Source organism: Syngnathoides biaculeatus, chromosome 18, assembly GCF_019802595.1.
Source record: "Syngnathoides biaculeatus isolate LvHL_M chromosome 18, ASM1980259v1, whole genome shotgun sequence".
NCBI classification, from domain to species: Eukaryota; Metazoa; Chordata; class Actinopteri; order Syngnathiformes; family Syngnathidae; genus Syngnathoides; species Syngnathoides biaculeatus.
In genome coordinates this window covers 7,739,442-7,754,048 of record NC_084657.1, presented here as the reverse complement: position 1 = coordinate 7,754,048, position 14,607 = coordinate 7,739,442, and the positions used below count along the sequence as shown (strand labels likewise).

At 43.2% G+C, this 14,607-nt stretch overlaps 1 protein-coding gene across 10 annotated transcripts in view; it reads left to right on the top strand.

Annotated features, from left to right (window-relative positions):
- pknox2 (pbx/knotted 1 homeobox 2) overlaps nucleotides 1–14,607 on the top strand; it is a 187,198-nt gene that overhangs the window by 121,567 nt on the left and 51,024 nt on the right. For all 10 annotated transcript variants that reach the window (XM_061803465.1, XM_061803464.1, XM_061803463.1 and 7 more), the window contains one exon: nucleotides 1,332–1,468. In XM_061803465.1, the coding sequence (XP_061659449.1) occupies nucleotides 1,332–1,468 (137 nt within the window). The remainder of the gene's footprint in view (nucleotides 1–1,331; nucleotides 1,469–14,607) is intronic.

Below are 14,607 nucleotides of genomic sequence, written 5' to 3'. Positions count from 1 at the left end.
ATCTGCCTCTCAGTTCTGAGGACCAGGGTTCAAATGCCTGCCCCACCTGTGTGGAGTTTTCATGTTCTCCCCGTGTCTGCGTGGCTTTTCTCCAGGTAATCTGGTTTGCTCCCACATCCCCAAAACATGGTTGATAAATTCATTGAAGACTCTAAATTGGTCATATGTGTGAATGTGGGTGTGAATGGTTGGTTGTTTCCATGTGCCCTGCTATTGGCCGGCAATCAGTTCAGGGTGTACCGCACTTCCTGCCTCAAGATAGCTGGGATAAGGTCCAGCACTTTCAAGACCCTTGTGAGGATGAGGGGCTTGAAAATGGATGGATGGATGGTTGTATATATATCTCAAAATATTAAAAATACAGACAAAATAGATATACTCAAGCAAAATTACGGTGGGTGACAAAAAAAACTTACTTGACCTTACTAAAATGTAAGAATTTAAATATATGCATGCCCACAAGTGCAAAACTATGTTATCTGATGAAGTCAAATTGTCCGTAATGGATCAACCATCATGCCCCAGTGTGTGATGTTGTGTGTGACCAACAGGTCACTGTTAATGAATAAACTCTGACTGTATCTGGATCTACTCATTGTCACACGTAGCAGGGAATCCCATAGAGGGGAAGTAGAGCAGGTTCACCCTCACCCTCCTCCTCCTCCTCCTCATTCACTCTCTCTGTCTGCTTTCACCCAGAGGATTAATACAAGAGGGGAGAAGCAGTATGCATGCTCGGAAAATGCAAATGAGAGCTAGTTAAGTGTGAAGAAGCTAATTTATTTCCCATTTGGTGCTGGGATTAAGAGTTGAAGCATTCACCCAACCCAACCTGTCATGAAAATGGAGGTGGGGGTGGCGTGCTGGTTGGCGGTATGCATAAAGACAATGAAACATTGAGAAGAAAGTTGTTGTTTTTTTTTTCTGATCGCCACACAAATTTGCACCGATAAATTCAGTTTAAATGACCAGCAAAGGGTTTCAGTGGCTGAATACCAATTGACAATTGTTGAACAGGAATCTTTAAATACTGTATTGTTTGATTAATTGAGTCTCTTGTTTGATTTTGTTTAATAACTTGATTCCAAAGAAGCTGCCCTGTCAAGCAAAATAATTCTGTCAATTCTCATTTGTCATGTCAGTGGGAAATCCATGTCACACTTGATTGCATTTCGGAAGTGATTATTAAAACTCCTTACTCAAAGATGCATGATGATTAGAATTATACCAGTTGACATTGTTTATAATCATCAAAGCCTGTTCACAGTGTTCCAGTCTTTGAACACTGTTAGGTTTTCATCATCATTTTAAACTCATCTTGTGGTTCATAGATGACGGGCACAACGCAGCAGAACAACAAGACCCCACAAGTCCATATCCCAGCAGCCTCTGCAGGAAGAAATAACTCTGTCAGTGTGACCCTTGACCCACAGACACAACTTGAGTCTGACAAAAGAGCGGTTTACAGGTTGGTACAACTCATTGAGTGGAAACTGTATTTTAGTCCAGTATCTCTCCAAATCTCTGGTAAAGATTACACTGGGGAAGAATTTGAGAAAAAAATGTTCTGTTGAGTTAGATCTTTATGCTGATCAAAACTAAAATTGATATGCTGATTCCAAAATTGCAGTCTTTTTTTACGAGCATGTCAAGTTTTTTTCTCCACAGCTTACCCTCCAGATATCCAAAGTTCCACTGATTAATTGCAGTAAAATGTGCCAACTGATTAGGATTGAATTCATCTGCAGCTACGTAGCAACTTGTTTGTGCAGTCACAACTGAGACAGTGTGGTGAGCGGTGTGTGCAGCTCCCAGTAGGTCAGTACTATTAATATCTGCAAAGGATATGTGCCATCCATCCATCCATCCATCCATCCATCCATCCATCCATCTTTTACTGCTTATCCGAGGTCAGGTCGCAGAGGCAGTAGCTTGTCCAGATTTCCTTTTCCCCAGCCACATCATCCAACGCTTTCAGAGGGATCCCGAGGCGTTCCATGGCCAGCTGAGAGACATAGTCTCTCCAGCGTGCCTTGGGTCTCCTTCTGGTGAGACGTCCCAGGAACACCTCACCAGGGAGGCGTCATCCGAATTACATTCCTCAGCCACCTCATCTGGCTCCTCTCAATGGGGAGGATCATCTTCTCTATTCTGAACCCCCTCTCAGATGACAGATTTTCTGACCCTATCTCTAACCCCAGACACCTTGCGGAAGAAACTCATTTCGGCCACTTGTATCCAGGGTCTTGTTCTTTTGCTCATGACCCACAGCTCGTGACTATAGGTAATGATAGGAATCTAGATCGAATGGGAACTTGAGAGCTTGCCTTTTGATTTTACCACAATAGACAATACAAAATTTACATCACTGCAAACGCTGTACCTATCCGCCTGTCGATCTCTCCTTCCGTTCTTCCCTCACGTTTGAAAAACACCACAAGATACTTGAAGTCTTCCACTTGGGTCAGGATTTCATCCCCAACCTGGAGAGGGCATGCCACCTTTTCTGACCAAGGAACATGGTCTCGGATTTGGAGGTTCTGATTCTCATCCCAACCGCTTCACACTCAGCTGTGAACCGTTTCAGTGAGATTTTGAGATCACGGCTTGATGAAGTGAACAGAACCACATCATCGGTAAAAAGCAGAGATACAATACTGAGACCACCCAACCAGACCCCTTCTACACTTTGACAGCAGCTTGAGATTCTGTCCATAAAATTTATATTCAGAATCGGTGACAAAGCGCAGCCTTGGCATAGTCCAAATTCATCGAAACCAAGTCTGACTTACTGCCGCAAATACGGACCAAACTCTGACACAGATCGTACAGGGACCAATCAGCCCGTATCATGGGATTCAGTACCCCATACTCCTGAAGGATCCAGCACAATACTACCCGAGGGACAGGATTGAACGCCTTCGGCAAGTCCAGAAAACACATGTAGACTGGTTAGCCAAATTTCAATGCACACTCGAGTACCCTGGTGGGGAGATAAAGCTGGTGCACTGTTCCACTGCCAGGACGTAATCGACATTGCTCCTCCTGAATCTGAGATACGACTTCCCAATGGACCATCCTCTCCAGCACCCCTGAATAGACCTTGCCAGGGAAGCTGAGGAGTGTAATTTCCCTGTAATTGGCCAGTTCCTGTTCTTAACAAGGCAGACCACCATCATAGTCTGCCAATCTAGAGGCACTGTCCACGATGTCCACATAATGTTGCAGAGCCATGTCAACCAGGACAGCCCCACAACATCCAGAGACTTTAGGAACTCTTGGAGACCAGGTGAATCCCTGGGGTCTTGCCACCGAGGGGCATTTTACCCACCTTGGTGACCTCAACCCCAGAGATAGGAGAGCCTCACAAGAAATGAGTACGTACGACTTACTCCCGGCAATACAGACACAACTCTGAGACCGGTCATAGAAGAACTGAACAGCCAGTATCAGGGGGTTCAGCACACCATACTCCTGATGCACCCCCCACAAGAATCTCTTCGGGACACGATTGAAACCCTTCCCCAAGTTCACAGCACACGTGGACTAGTTGGGCGAACTACCAACAAGCCTCCAAGACCTTGCAAGAGCTGGGTCACTATTCCACGGCCAGGATGAAAACCTCACTGCTCCTCCTGAATCTGGGATTCGACTTGATGATGTACCCTTTGTTTCCAGCACTCCTGAATAGACCTTACGAATGATGCTGAGGAGTGTTATGCCCCTGTAGTTAAAATACACCCTACGGTTCTCATTCTTAAAAAGGTGTGCCAATCAGGAGGCAATGTCCCTGATGTCCATGCGATGTTACAGAGGCGTATCAACCAGGACAGCCCCACAACATCCAGAATTTTTAGGAACTTCAGGTGAATCTCATCCACTCCTGCCTCCTTAGCACCATGGAGCTTTTTAACGACCTCGGTGACCTCAACCCCAGAAATAGAAGAGCCTGCCTCTGAGAACCCAGACTCTGCTTCCTCATGGAACGGCCTTCCAGTGGAATTGAGGTCCTTGAAATATTATCCCAACCAAATCACAACATCCCGATTCCAATCCTCACTATACACAGGTGGTGCACTGCTTCCCCCTCCTGGAACACTAGATGATGGACCAAAATTTCTCCGAAGCTGTCTGGAACTCTTTCTCCATGGCCTCACCAAACTTCAGCAACCACCAAATCTATATTCCGCTTGGCAACCGGTTCCCATCAGCTGCCTTGGAGTTCTACTGACCAAAAAGGTTTTATAGGACTCCTCCCCATTACGCTCTTCCAGGTATCACTGTAAATTCCCACGTGAGCATTGAAGCCACCAAGGAGAACGATGGAGGCTCCATCAGGAGCACCCTCTAAGGACTCCAAAAAGAGTGGGTTTTCTAAATTTCTGTTTGGTGCATAGGCACAAACAACAGTCAGTACCTGGAGAGAGGCTACCTTCTTATCTACTGGGGTGAACCCCAATTTTCAGGCACCAACCCAGGGGGCAGTAAGTATACCCAGACCTACTCAGCTCCTTTCATTGTGGGCAACTCTAGTATAAAACATAGCCCAACCCCTCGCAACAAGACTGATTCCAGAGCCCAATTGATATATGGTGGTAAAAGCATTTAAATACAAAGAAATAAAACTTTTAAAATTGAGAAAAGAATAAAGCAAAAAATTCCAATAAAAGTACAATTAAAACAGCAAAGAAAGAGATATGTAAGAAATATTGAAAAGTGGAAGTTTTTATAAATTGGATTTTAAAACATTTACACTTGGGGCTGATGTCACTTCTGTTGGCAACTTATTCTATTTTTGTGAGGGATAATAGGTCAATGCTGCTTCACCATGTTTACTTAGGACTCTTATCTCCACTATTTGACCTAAGTGTTGCTCTAAGAGCCTCGCGATTGGCTGGCAACCAGTTCCCGCGACCATCGTGAGGATAAATGGCTCAGAAAAAGGATGGATGGATTGATGGATTTTGTGATGTATTTCTGGTTTGGGGTGCAAAAATCTGTATCCCACAGACTTGTTAAACAAGTCCTCTTCAGTACAAGAAATAGAAACATTTGGGATGTAGGATTCCTGTGTACAGAGTTGAACAGGCTCAATTCATGCAGCACTTGTGGGTTGAATGTTAAGTGGTATGTGCATTTCCAATCGCCACCGTCTGCTGGAATTACTGTCAATCAATCAACCTACAATAAAGAAGAAATTAATGAATGTCATTAATCGTGTTGTCCAGCAGCACAGCAGGAAAACTCCTCAGAGTAAGTTTAAAAAAGGTTTTACGTCTTATCATATCACTGCAATTTAATCAAAGCTTGTTAACATTGCTTGCTATCTTAGTTGAGTACAGTATTGGTAGGCTAACTTGCTGTGGTTTAATGTTGTCTGTAAAGCTGTATAGAAATATGCAGCTGCCTATGGTCTTGTGGTTTATTGTTGTCTGCAAAGATAGATTGAGACATGCGTACCGCTGGCAGTGGCATAATGACCATTGTGTTTAGGTTGATGTATATAATGGATTTTATAATAAGAAGAATATTCAGTAGTCCTTTGTTTTTCGCTGTTAATTGGGTCTATAACCACCCACAAAAAGTGAAAAACCGCAAAGTAGCGGTGGATTTATGTTTATATGGTTACCAGAACGTTGAAAAAATGTAAACAGAATTTGTACTTTGCATATTTGAAAACAAATATGACTAGCTTAGCTTAGCTGGCTAACAACGAGATCAAACCGCGCTGTTGAAGAAATATCGAACGTGACTAACTTCATAACTTGTACGACCTATACAACTTGTACAACGAGGGCTGTGAGGAATTGTAGGAAATTTGACAAGTCTTATCTTCGTACATCTTAGCACCCAAATTGGAGGCGTATTGTTCGCGTTGAAGCTGTTCGGACTATGTTGGCCCAGCATAGCTCGCTAAAACAAGACGTGACAGTAATTAAATAATTACTGAGGAGGAAAACATCAAACACTAAAACCTACACGACCTGCAAAACTTACGTATCGTATACAACCAAGACCGTGAGTACTCATAGGAAGTTGGCCAAGTGGAAACATCAATTTAAACTTGCTTCTCGGCCTAATCTACTTTAGCCTAGCCTGCTAACAACGAGACATGTTTGTGATCAAATTGTTGATGTTGAAGAAACATCGAACGTGGACTCAACCTTCAACGACTGGAGTGAGAGCCATTGTGCTTCGAATCTCTTCCATCCACACGGTCTTTAAATCACCATATCCTTTATATTTTCACACAGCTACTGTCATTTGTGTACCTCATGTGCTGACTGTTTTTATTTGATTGCTTTTATTTGACTTTAACTTGAACATAGATTAGGTCGTATGTGAATTGTGTACAATTCCTGTGCGACCTGTAGGCTGGTCCAAAGCTCGAATTAATGCAGAGGTTTGCAGCAGGAAGGACATCCGGCGTAAAACTGTGGCAAACATATATGAGAATTCATCAAACGAATTCCATACAGATAGGTCGTGACAGCATAGGATGGTGGTGTGTAGGATGACTCTGGTAGCGGGTTAAGAAGACAAAGGTTGAGCAGAGAATCAGGTGGTGGAAGTTTAGAAAGGAAGAATGTTGTGTGGCCTTTCCGAAAGAGGTGAGACAGGCTCAAGATCACGGCTCAGCAACTGTTTTGAGGCTGAGGGGTACTTCGTGAGCACCGATCCTATGAAGGGCTACGTGACCTGTTTGCAGCAGATTTCAGACTCAGTTCAATACATGTATATAAAATATTTTCGTTTTCATTTATTGTAGTAAATAACATTACAGGTATTTTAAAAATTTCATTCACGTAAGCAAGTCAGATTCAGAATTTAAAACATATAAATAATAACAAATAATAGCAACAATTTGTGGCCGATGGTATTTTTACAACAACCCGTGAGGATCATATAAGGTGTCCCCTTATATGATCCTCACGGGTTACCATTTGTCCGCTGGCACCGCGTTTGTAACCCATGCTCTAGATGGATAGGAAGAGCTCCCAGAAGACTGAAATATTACTGCCAAGGTACTCAGAGAGGCAGGCAAGAGAGTACTTGTGGTTACTTCTGGTAGGAAAGGGGAGAAGGAGACTTGGTGGTGGAACCCCAAAATACAGGAAGTCATCCAAGGAAAGATTAGTGAAGAAGAAACTGGGACACGGAGAGGACTGAGGAGAGGCGAAAGGAATATATTGAAATGCGACGTAGGGAAAAGGTAGAAGTGGCGAAGGCTAAACAAGAGGCAAATGATGACATGTCCACCAGGTTGGATAAGAAAGAAGGAGAAAAGGATCTCTACGGGTTGGACAGACAGAGGGCTAGAAATGGGAAGGATGTGCAGCAAGTAAAAGTGATTAAGGATAGCGATGGAAATATGTTGACTGGTGCCAGTAGTGTGCTAAGTAAATGGAAAGAGGACTTTGAAAAGTTAATCAAAGAAGAGAATGGGAGAGAAGGTAGAGTTGAAGAGGCAAGCATGAATGACCAGGAAGTGGCCATGATTAGTAAGGGGGAAGTTAGAAAGGCACTGAACAGAATGAAAAATGGAAAGACAGTTGGTCCTGATGACATACCGGTGGAGGTATGGAAGCAATGTGGAGAGATGGCTGTGGAGTTTTATTCAACAGAGTACTAACAGGAGAGAGGACGTCAGAAGAATGGCGGAAAATGTGCTAGTCCCCATTTTTAAGAACAAAGGCGATGTTCAGAGCTGTGGAAACTATAGAGGAGTAAAGATGATGAGCCACAAAATGAAATTATGGGAAAGAGTCGTGGAGGCTAAACTCAGGACAGAAGTAAGTATCTGCGAGCAACAGTATGGTTTCATGCCTAGAAAGAGTACCACAAATGCATTATGTGCCTTGAGGTTGCTCGTGGAAAGGTCAGAAGGAGCTACATTGTGTCTTTGTAGACGTAGAGGAAGCCTTTGACAGAGTACCAAGAGAGGAACTGTGGTACTGCATGCGCAAGTCTGGTGTGCCAGAGAAATATGTTAGAAGAGTACTGCAGCGGAACAGCGGTAAGATGTGCTTTAGGTGTGTCAGAAGAATTTAAGGTGGAGGTGGGACTGCAACAGGGATCTGCGCTGAGCCCCTTCCTGTTTGCGGTAGTAATGAATAGGCTGACAAATGAGGTTAGACTGGAATTGTGATCTGTAGTGAAAGTAGGGAGCAGGTGGAGGAACAATTACAAAGACGGAGGCATGCACTGGAAAGGAGAGGAATGAAGATTCGCCAAAGTAAAACATAATATATGTGCATGAATGAAAGGGGCAGAGGAGGAAGAGTGAAGCTCCAGAGAGAAGAGATAGCAAGGGACGACTTCAAAGACTTGGGGTCAACAATACAGAGGAATGGTGAGTGTGGTAAGGAAGTGAAGAAACGGGTCCAAGAGGTGTGAAACGCAGTGATGAAAGTCCTCCGGATTTTCCCAGAATTCCGGATTTTTAATTTTTTATGAAAATTCCTGTGGAAAATTGAGGAAAAATAGCCTAAAATTAATCCGGATATTAGTTGACAACATTGAACGAACATGCGTTTGAGTTTGTTGTTTTGCTTTCACGAGCGTAGCCACGTTGAGGCACTAACAGTAGTAGAATTCTCTCAAGACATCACTTATTTTGTGTGGTCTTGACATTAATTTATGTGTTTATTTCATAATCGTTGTTAACTAAACTAGCCTGCTCCGAAACAACCGGTATTCACCTGGAAACAGGAAATGCAAGTTCACCGTACTGAGCATGTACGGAGCATTTACAAACGCACATGTTCAGAACTGCTTCACGTAATGCGAGCGCATTTACGTTGAAAGTCATCAACATCATGAGGCATGTCAAAGGAAATTCAGTTCCACCAGGGGTTCTCATTGCGTCGATTGCGAGGCAGTGTGACGGCGCCTCCCCCCCAAAAAAAGACACGTTAGACTATCATCCACCTCGTCGGTTGATTACACATAAAGGCGCGTTCTAGCAAGCCAACCTCCTATTTACGGCAGTCCCATGGTCCATGCCCCCCCCCCACAACAATTCATCATAATTACCGACAGGAATGTTTGTTCTAATGTATCGCTAGCTTGTTGCCACGAACGCCGAATATGTTGAACTAAAATTTCAGCATTTTCAAAACATTGCGAGTATAGACCGTTCCCGTTTATTCCTTGCCAGGTCAGCGCATTTTTTTCTTCAGATAAAGTTCGTCAGATCAAGAATTTTTATTGATGAAAAATTTTAAATACAGTTTTCTATCATGTTCTACTCATATCAGTTGAAATTGGAAATTATCTTTTCTGAGTTTGAAATTTTTGTTTTCTATTTTAGTTATGTATTTGTTTATTTTATTTTTAATTTACAGTTATGTTATGAAAGAGAAATTCTGGAAGGAACTAGATGAAGTAGTTCTGAGCATCCCAGACAGCGAGAGAGTTGTGATTGGTGCAGATTGTAATGGACATATTGGTAAAGGAAACAGGGGCGATGAAGAAGTGATGGGTAAGTACGGCATCCAGGAAAGGAACTTTGAAGGGCAGATGGTGGTGGACTTTGCAAAAAGGATGGAGATGGCTGTAGTGAACACTTATTTCCAGAAGAGGGAGGAACATATAGTGACCTACAAGAGCGGAGGTAGAACCACGCAGGTAGATTATATTTTGTGCAGACGATGTAATCTGAAGGAGGTTACTGACTGTAAAGTAGTGGTAGGGGAGAGTGTAGCTCGACAGCATAGGATGGTAGTATGTAGGATGATTCTGGTAGTGGGTAGGAAGATTAAGAAGACCAAGGTAGAGCAGAGAACCAGGTGGTGGAAGCTGAGAAAGGAAGAATGTTGTGCGGCCTTCCGGAAAGAGGTGAGACAGGCTCTCGATGGACAACCGAAGCTCCCGGAAGACTGGACGACGACAGCCAAGGTGATCAGAGAGACAGGCAGGAGAGTACTTGGTGTGTCATCTGGTAGGAAAGGGGAGAAGGAGACTTGGTGGTGGAACCCCATAATACAGGGAGTCATACAAGGAAAGAGATTAGCGAAGAAGAAGTGGGATACTGAGAGGACTGAGGAGAGGCGAAAGGAGTACATCGAGATGCGACGTAGGGCAAAGGTAGAGGTGGCAAAGGCTAAACAAGAGGCATATGAAGACATGTACACCAGGTTGGACACGAAAGAAGGAGAAAAGGATCTCTACAGGTTGGCCAGACAGAGGGATAGAGATGGGAAGGATGTGCAGAAGGTTAGGGTGATTAAGGATAGAGATGGAAATGTGTTGACTGGTGCCGGTAGTGTACTAAATAGATGGAAAGAATACTTTGAGAAGTTGATGAATAAAGAAAATGAGAGAGAAGGAAGAGTTGAAGAGGCAAGAGTGAAGGACCAGGAAGTGGAAATGATTACTAAGGGGGAAGTCAGAAAGGCATTACAAAGGATGAAAACTGGGAAGGCAGTTGGTCCTGATGACATACCGGTAGAGGTATGGAAGCAATTTGGAGAGATGGCTGTGGAGTTTTTGACCAACTTATTCAACAGAATACTAGCGGGCGAAAAGATGCCTGAAGAATGGAGGAAAAGTGTTCTAGTTCCCATTTTTAAGAACAAAGGGGATGTTCAGAGCTGTGGGAACTATAGAGGAATAAAGTTGATGAGCCACACAATGAGTTATGGGAAAGAGTAGTGGAGGCTAGACTCAGGACAGAAGTAAGTATCTGCGAGCAACAGTATGGTTTCATGCCTAGAAAGAGTACCACAGATGCATTATTTGCCTTGAGGATGCTCGTGGAAAAGTACAGAGAAGGTCAGAAGGAGCTACATTGTGTCTTTGTGGATCTAGAGAAAGCCTATGACAGAGTACCAAGAGAGGAACTGTGGTACTGCATGCGTAAGTCTGGTGTGGCAGAGAAGTATGTTAAAATAGTACAGGACATGTATGATGGCAGCAGAACAATGGTGAGGTGTGCCTTAGGTGTGACAGAGGAATTTAAGGTGAAGGTGGGATTGCACCAGGGATCAGCTCTGAGCCCGTTCCTGTTTGCAGTGGTAATGGATAGGCTGACAGATGAGGTTAGACTGGAATCCCCTTGGACCATGATGTTCGCAGATGATATTGTGTATGCAGTGAAAGCAGGGAGCATGCAGAGGAACAATTAGAAAGATGGAGACATGCACTGGAAAGGAGAGGAATGAAGATTAGCCGAAGTAAAACAGAATATATGAGCGTGAATGAGAGAGGTGGAGGGAGAGAGTGAGGGAAGATGAGGACAGGGAGAAGAGAGCGAGGGTGGAGGACTTCAAATATTTAGGGTCAACAATCCAGAGCAATGGTGAGTGTGGTAAGGAAGTGAAAAAAGGTCCAAGCAGGTTGGAACAGCTGGCGAAAGGTGTCTGGTGTGTTATGTGACAGAAGAGTGTCTGCTAGGATGAAGGGCAAAGTTTACAAAACAGTGGTGAGGCCGGCCATGATGTACGACTGGAGACGGAGGCACTGAAGAAACAACAGGAAGCTGAACTGGAGGTGGCAGAAATGAAGATGTTGAGGTTCTCGCTCGGAGTGACCAGGTTGGATAGGATTAGAAATGAGCTCATTCGAGGGACAGCCAAAGCTGGATGTTTTGGAGACAAGATTCGAGAGAGCAGACTTCGATGGTTTGGACATGCTCAGAGGCGAGAGAGTGAGTATATTGGTAGAAGGATGCTGAGGATGGAGCTCCCAGGCAAAAGAGCGAGAGGAAGACCAAAGAGAAGGTTTATGGATGTGGTGAGGGAAGACATGAGGGCAGTTGGGGTTAGAGAGGAAGATGCAGGAGATAGGCTAAGATGGCAAAAGATGACACGCTGTGGCGACCCCTAACGGGACAAGCCGAAGGAAAAGAAGAAGAAGAAGAAGTTATGTTATATTTATCCAGTAAATTATTTTGAGGCCATCCATAATCACACCCGCAACTTTATCTGTGAGCATGACTGACCACACCCGTACATTTTTCAAATGTGAGTGACTGCATTCATTATATATATATATATATATATATATATATATATATATATATATATATATATATATATATATATATATAAAAGGCAACTGATTATACTATTAGTATTACTCGATCTATATCTAAGATAGTGAGCAATCTGGTCGAGTATATCAGTACAACACGACGTAAGTAGTTTGAAACTTAAATGTTAATAGTAATTACTACAGATCAACTTCTTTAACATGTTTTGCTGTGCGGTGTATAAATTCTCGGATATATTTTCGTGTATATTGTACATCTATACTATAATATGTATAATGTGGGAAAAAGGACAATTTTAGATGTCTTTTTACTGAATAGTTCACTTAATTCATTTGTCTTGAGATAAGATGGCATATTTTCAGCATATTTTAATGAGAAACGTGATTTTGTGCTATCCAGTGACAGAGGGATGGGGGGCAAAAAAAATTCTGGGCATGACCCTTGGGGAACTTCTGCCCAATTTTGTTTTTTTTTTGGTCAGGACTTAGAAATTTTACTTTCAATTTTTGTCTGAATTTTGTTCACAGATATCGCCAGAATGCACCACAGCCATCCTCCATTTTTTCAAAAATTTCCCGGGGGGCATGCCCCCAGACACCCCTCGTGCTCGCATTTGTATTTTCAGGAATTTTCACAACAGTCGACTTTCATCTCAAGGAACAGTTGCCGGAAGGTGTCTGGTCTTCTATGTGACAGAAGAGTCTTCGCTAGGATGAAGGGTAAAGTTAATAAAACAGTGGTGAGGCCAGCCATGATGTACGGATTACACATGATGGCAGTGAAGAAACAGGAAACAGAACTGGAGGTAGCAGAAATGAAGATGCTGAGGTTCTCGCTTGAAGTGAACAGGTTGAATAGGATAGAGGAATCAGCATGAGATCGGCTTAGATGGAAAAAGATGACACGCTGTGGTGACCCCTAATGGGACAAACTGAAAGAAAAAGAACAACAAGATATTTGAAAACAAAAAGAGATATTTATTTAAATCAATAATTCCAATTCCATCCATTTTCATAGTCACTAATCCTCACCAGGGTTGTGGGTGGGTTGGAGCCTATCCCAGCTGTCAACGGCAGGAGGCAGGGTACACCCTGAACTGGTTGCCAGCCAATCACACGGCACATGGAGACAAACAGTTGCACTCACAATCACACCTAGGGACAATTTAGAGTGTCCAATTAATGCATGTTTTTGGGATGTGGGAGGAAACCGGAGTGCCCAGAGTAAACCCACGTTGGCACTGGGAGAACACACAAATTCCACATAGGCTAGGCTGGGATAGAAACCTGCACCTCAGAACTGTGAGGCCAACGCTTTACAGTTGCGCCACCGTGGCGCCGTCTAGTTAGACAATAACAAAATATTTTTTTTTATTAGAGTACAGAAAGTGACAAACCAAATGCGTGACGTCTTGTCCTGTAGAGTGCAGAATGTTCCGAAGGCACTTCCGTTTCACATTGTTGTGTCCCCTCCTTTGACAAGAGGAACTTTTGCTCACGAGGAGAATGCAGGATATGTCTCTCTCACCATCTTTTGCCCATTCAGGCCAGATCTCCACTTACCCTATTTTTTATTTCCTTAGGGTGGTCTGACACATAGGGAACACAGCAAACGTGATAAACAAAGCAACCATACGCAAACATGACAAACAAAGCAAGCATGAGTCGATAAACAAACCAACCATGGCAAACACAGCAAACACTAGTCGATGCAATGTGTCTCTTGGTTGCATCATGTTGTTCAAGTATATGAAGCATAGCAAAAGAGCATCAAAGGAAAAGAAGAGTGCAAAGATGAGATAACTTTATGTCCAATTAATACATTTAATCCAACACCCTGTACAAGGACATAACCCTGACAACACAATTGCTAAACTGGACAGCTCGTACCATATTGTCAAATGCTTGAAGCGGTAACACTAGAAATTTTTCAAGCAAACCTTTGGTTGCCAAAAAGCCTCGTCCTCAAGGGAGTGAATCCCTCATCGTTTCCTGAGGTTCTTCACACATTTATTAAAAGTTATTGAAGCGGTATTTACCATTTAATTCTTTCTGTAGCATACCACTGATTCATTCATGCCATAATGGCACCACAAAAGCGTAACTTCTGCCATCTTTGATCATATCCAAAGGATTTACTTTTGACGAATCGTCATCATCTTCCTCTTCCCCTTGCTCATCGTCACCGAGCCGTTTTTCTGCCATCCAGGTTCCACAAACCGAATGCAGCTCCCATTTCGAACAATACTCTCAATTTGCATCTTCCTCTTCCCCTCGGGTGTACCAGAGGAAGCTTTGACATCAGCACAGCGCTTTGGCAGCATTGTAAATAGAGAGGTTATGTGCACGTAGTCTAACAGTGAAATGGCGGATAGGAAGAACAAGGGAGAGAAGGGATGGAGAGAGAGTTGCTGCGTGGGGCTTCGATGATGCACAGCAAATCAGCGCCATAAAGCTGATCTTATTTTATTTTATTTTTTGCTTCATTGGTCAATTTTGCGCCGGGGATATTGTTTTGTATTATTGTACTTTCCCGTAATACAGTATGTACTGTATGCCGATCTGGGTTTTTTTATGGGAGAGGTTGAGGGGGGGGGTGAAAGAAAATGCGAT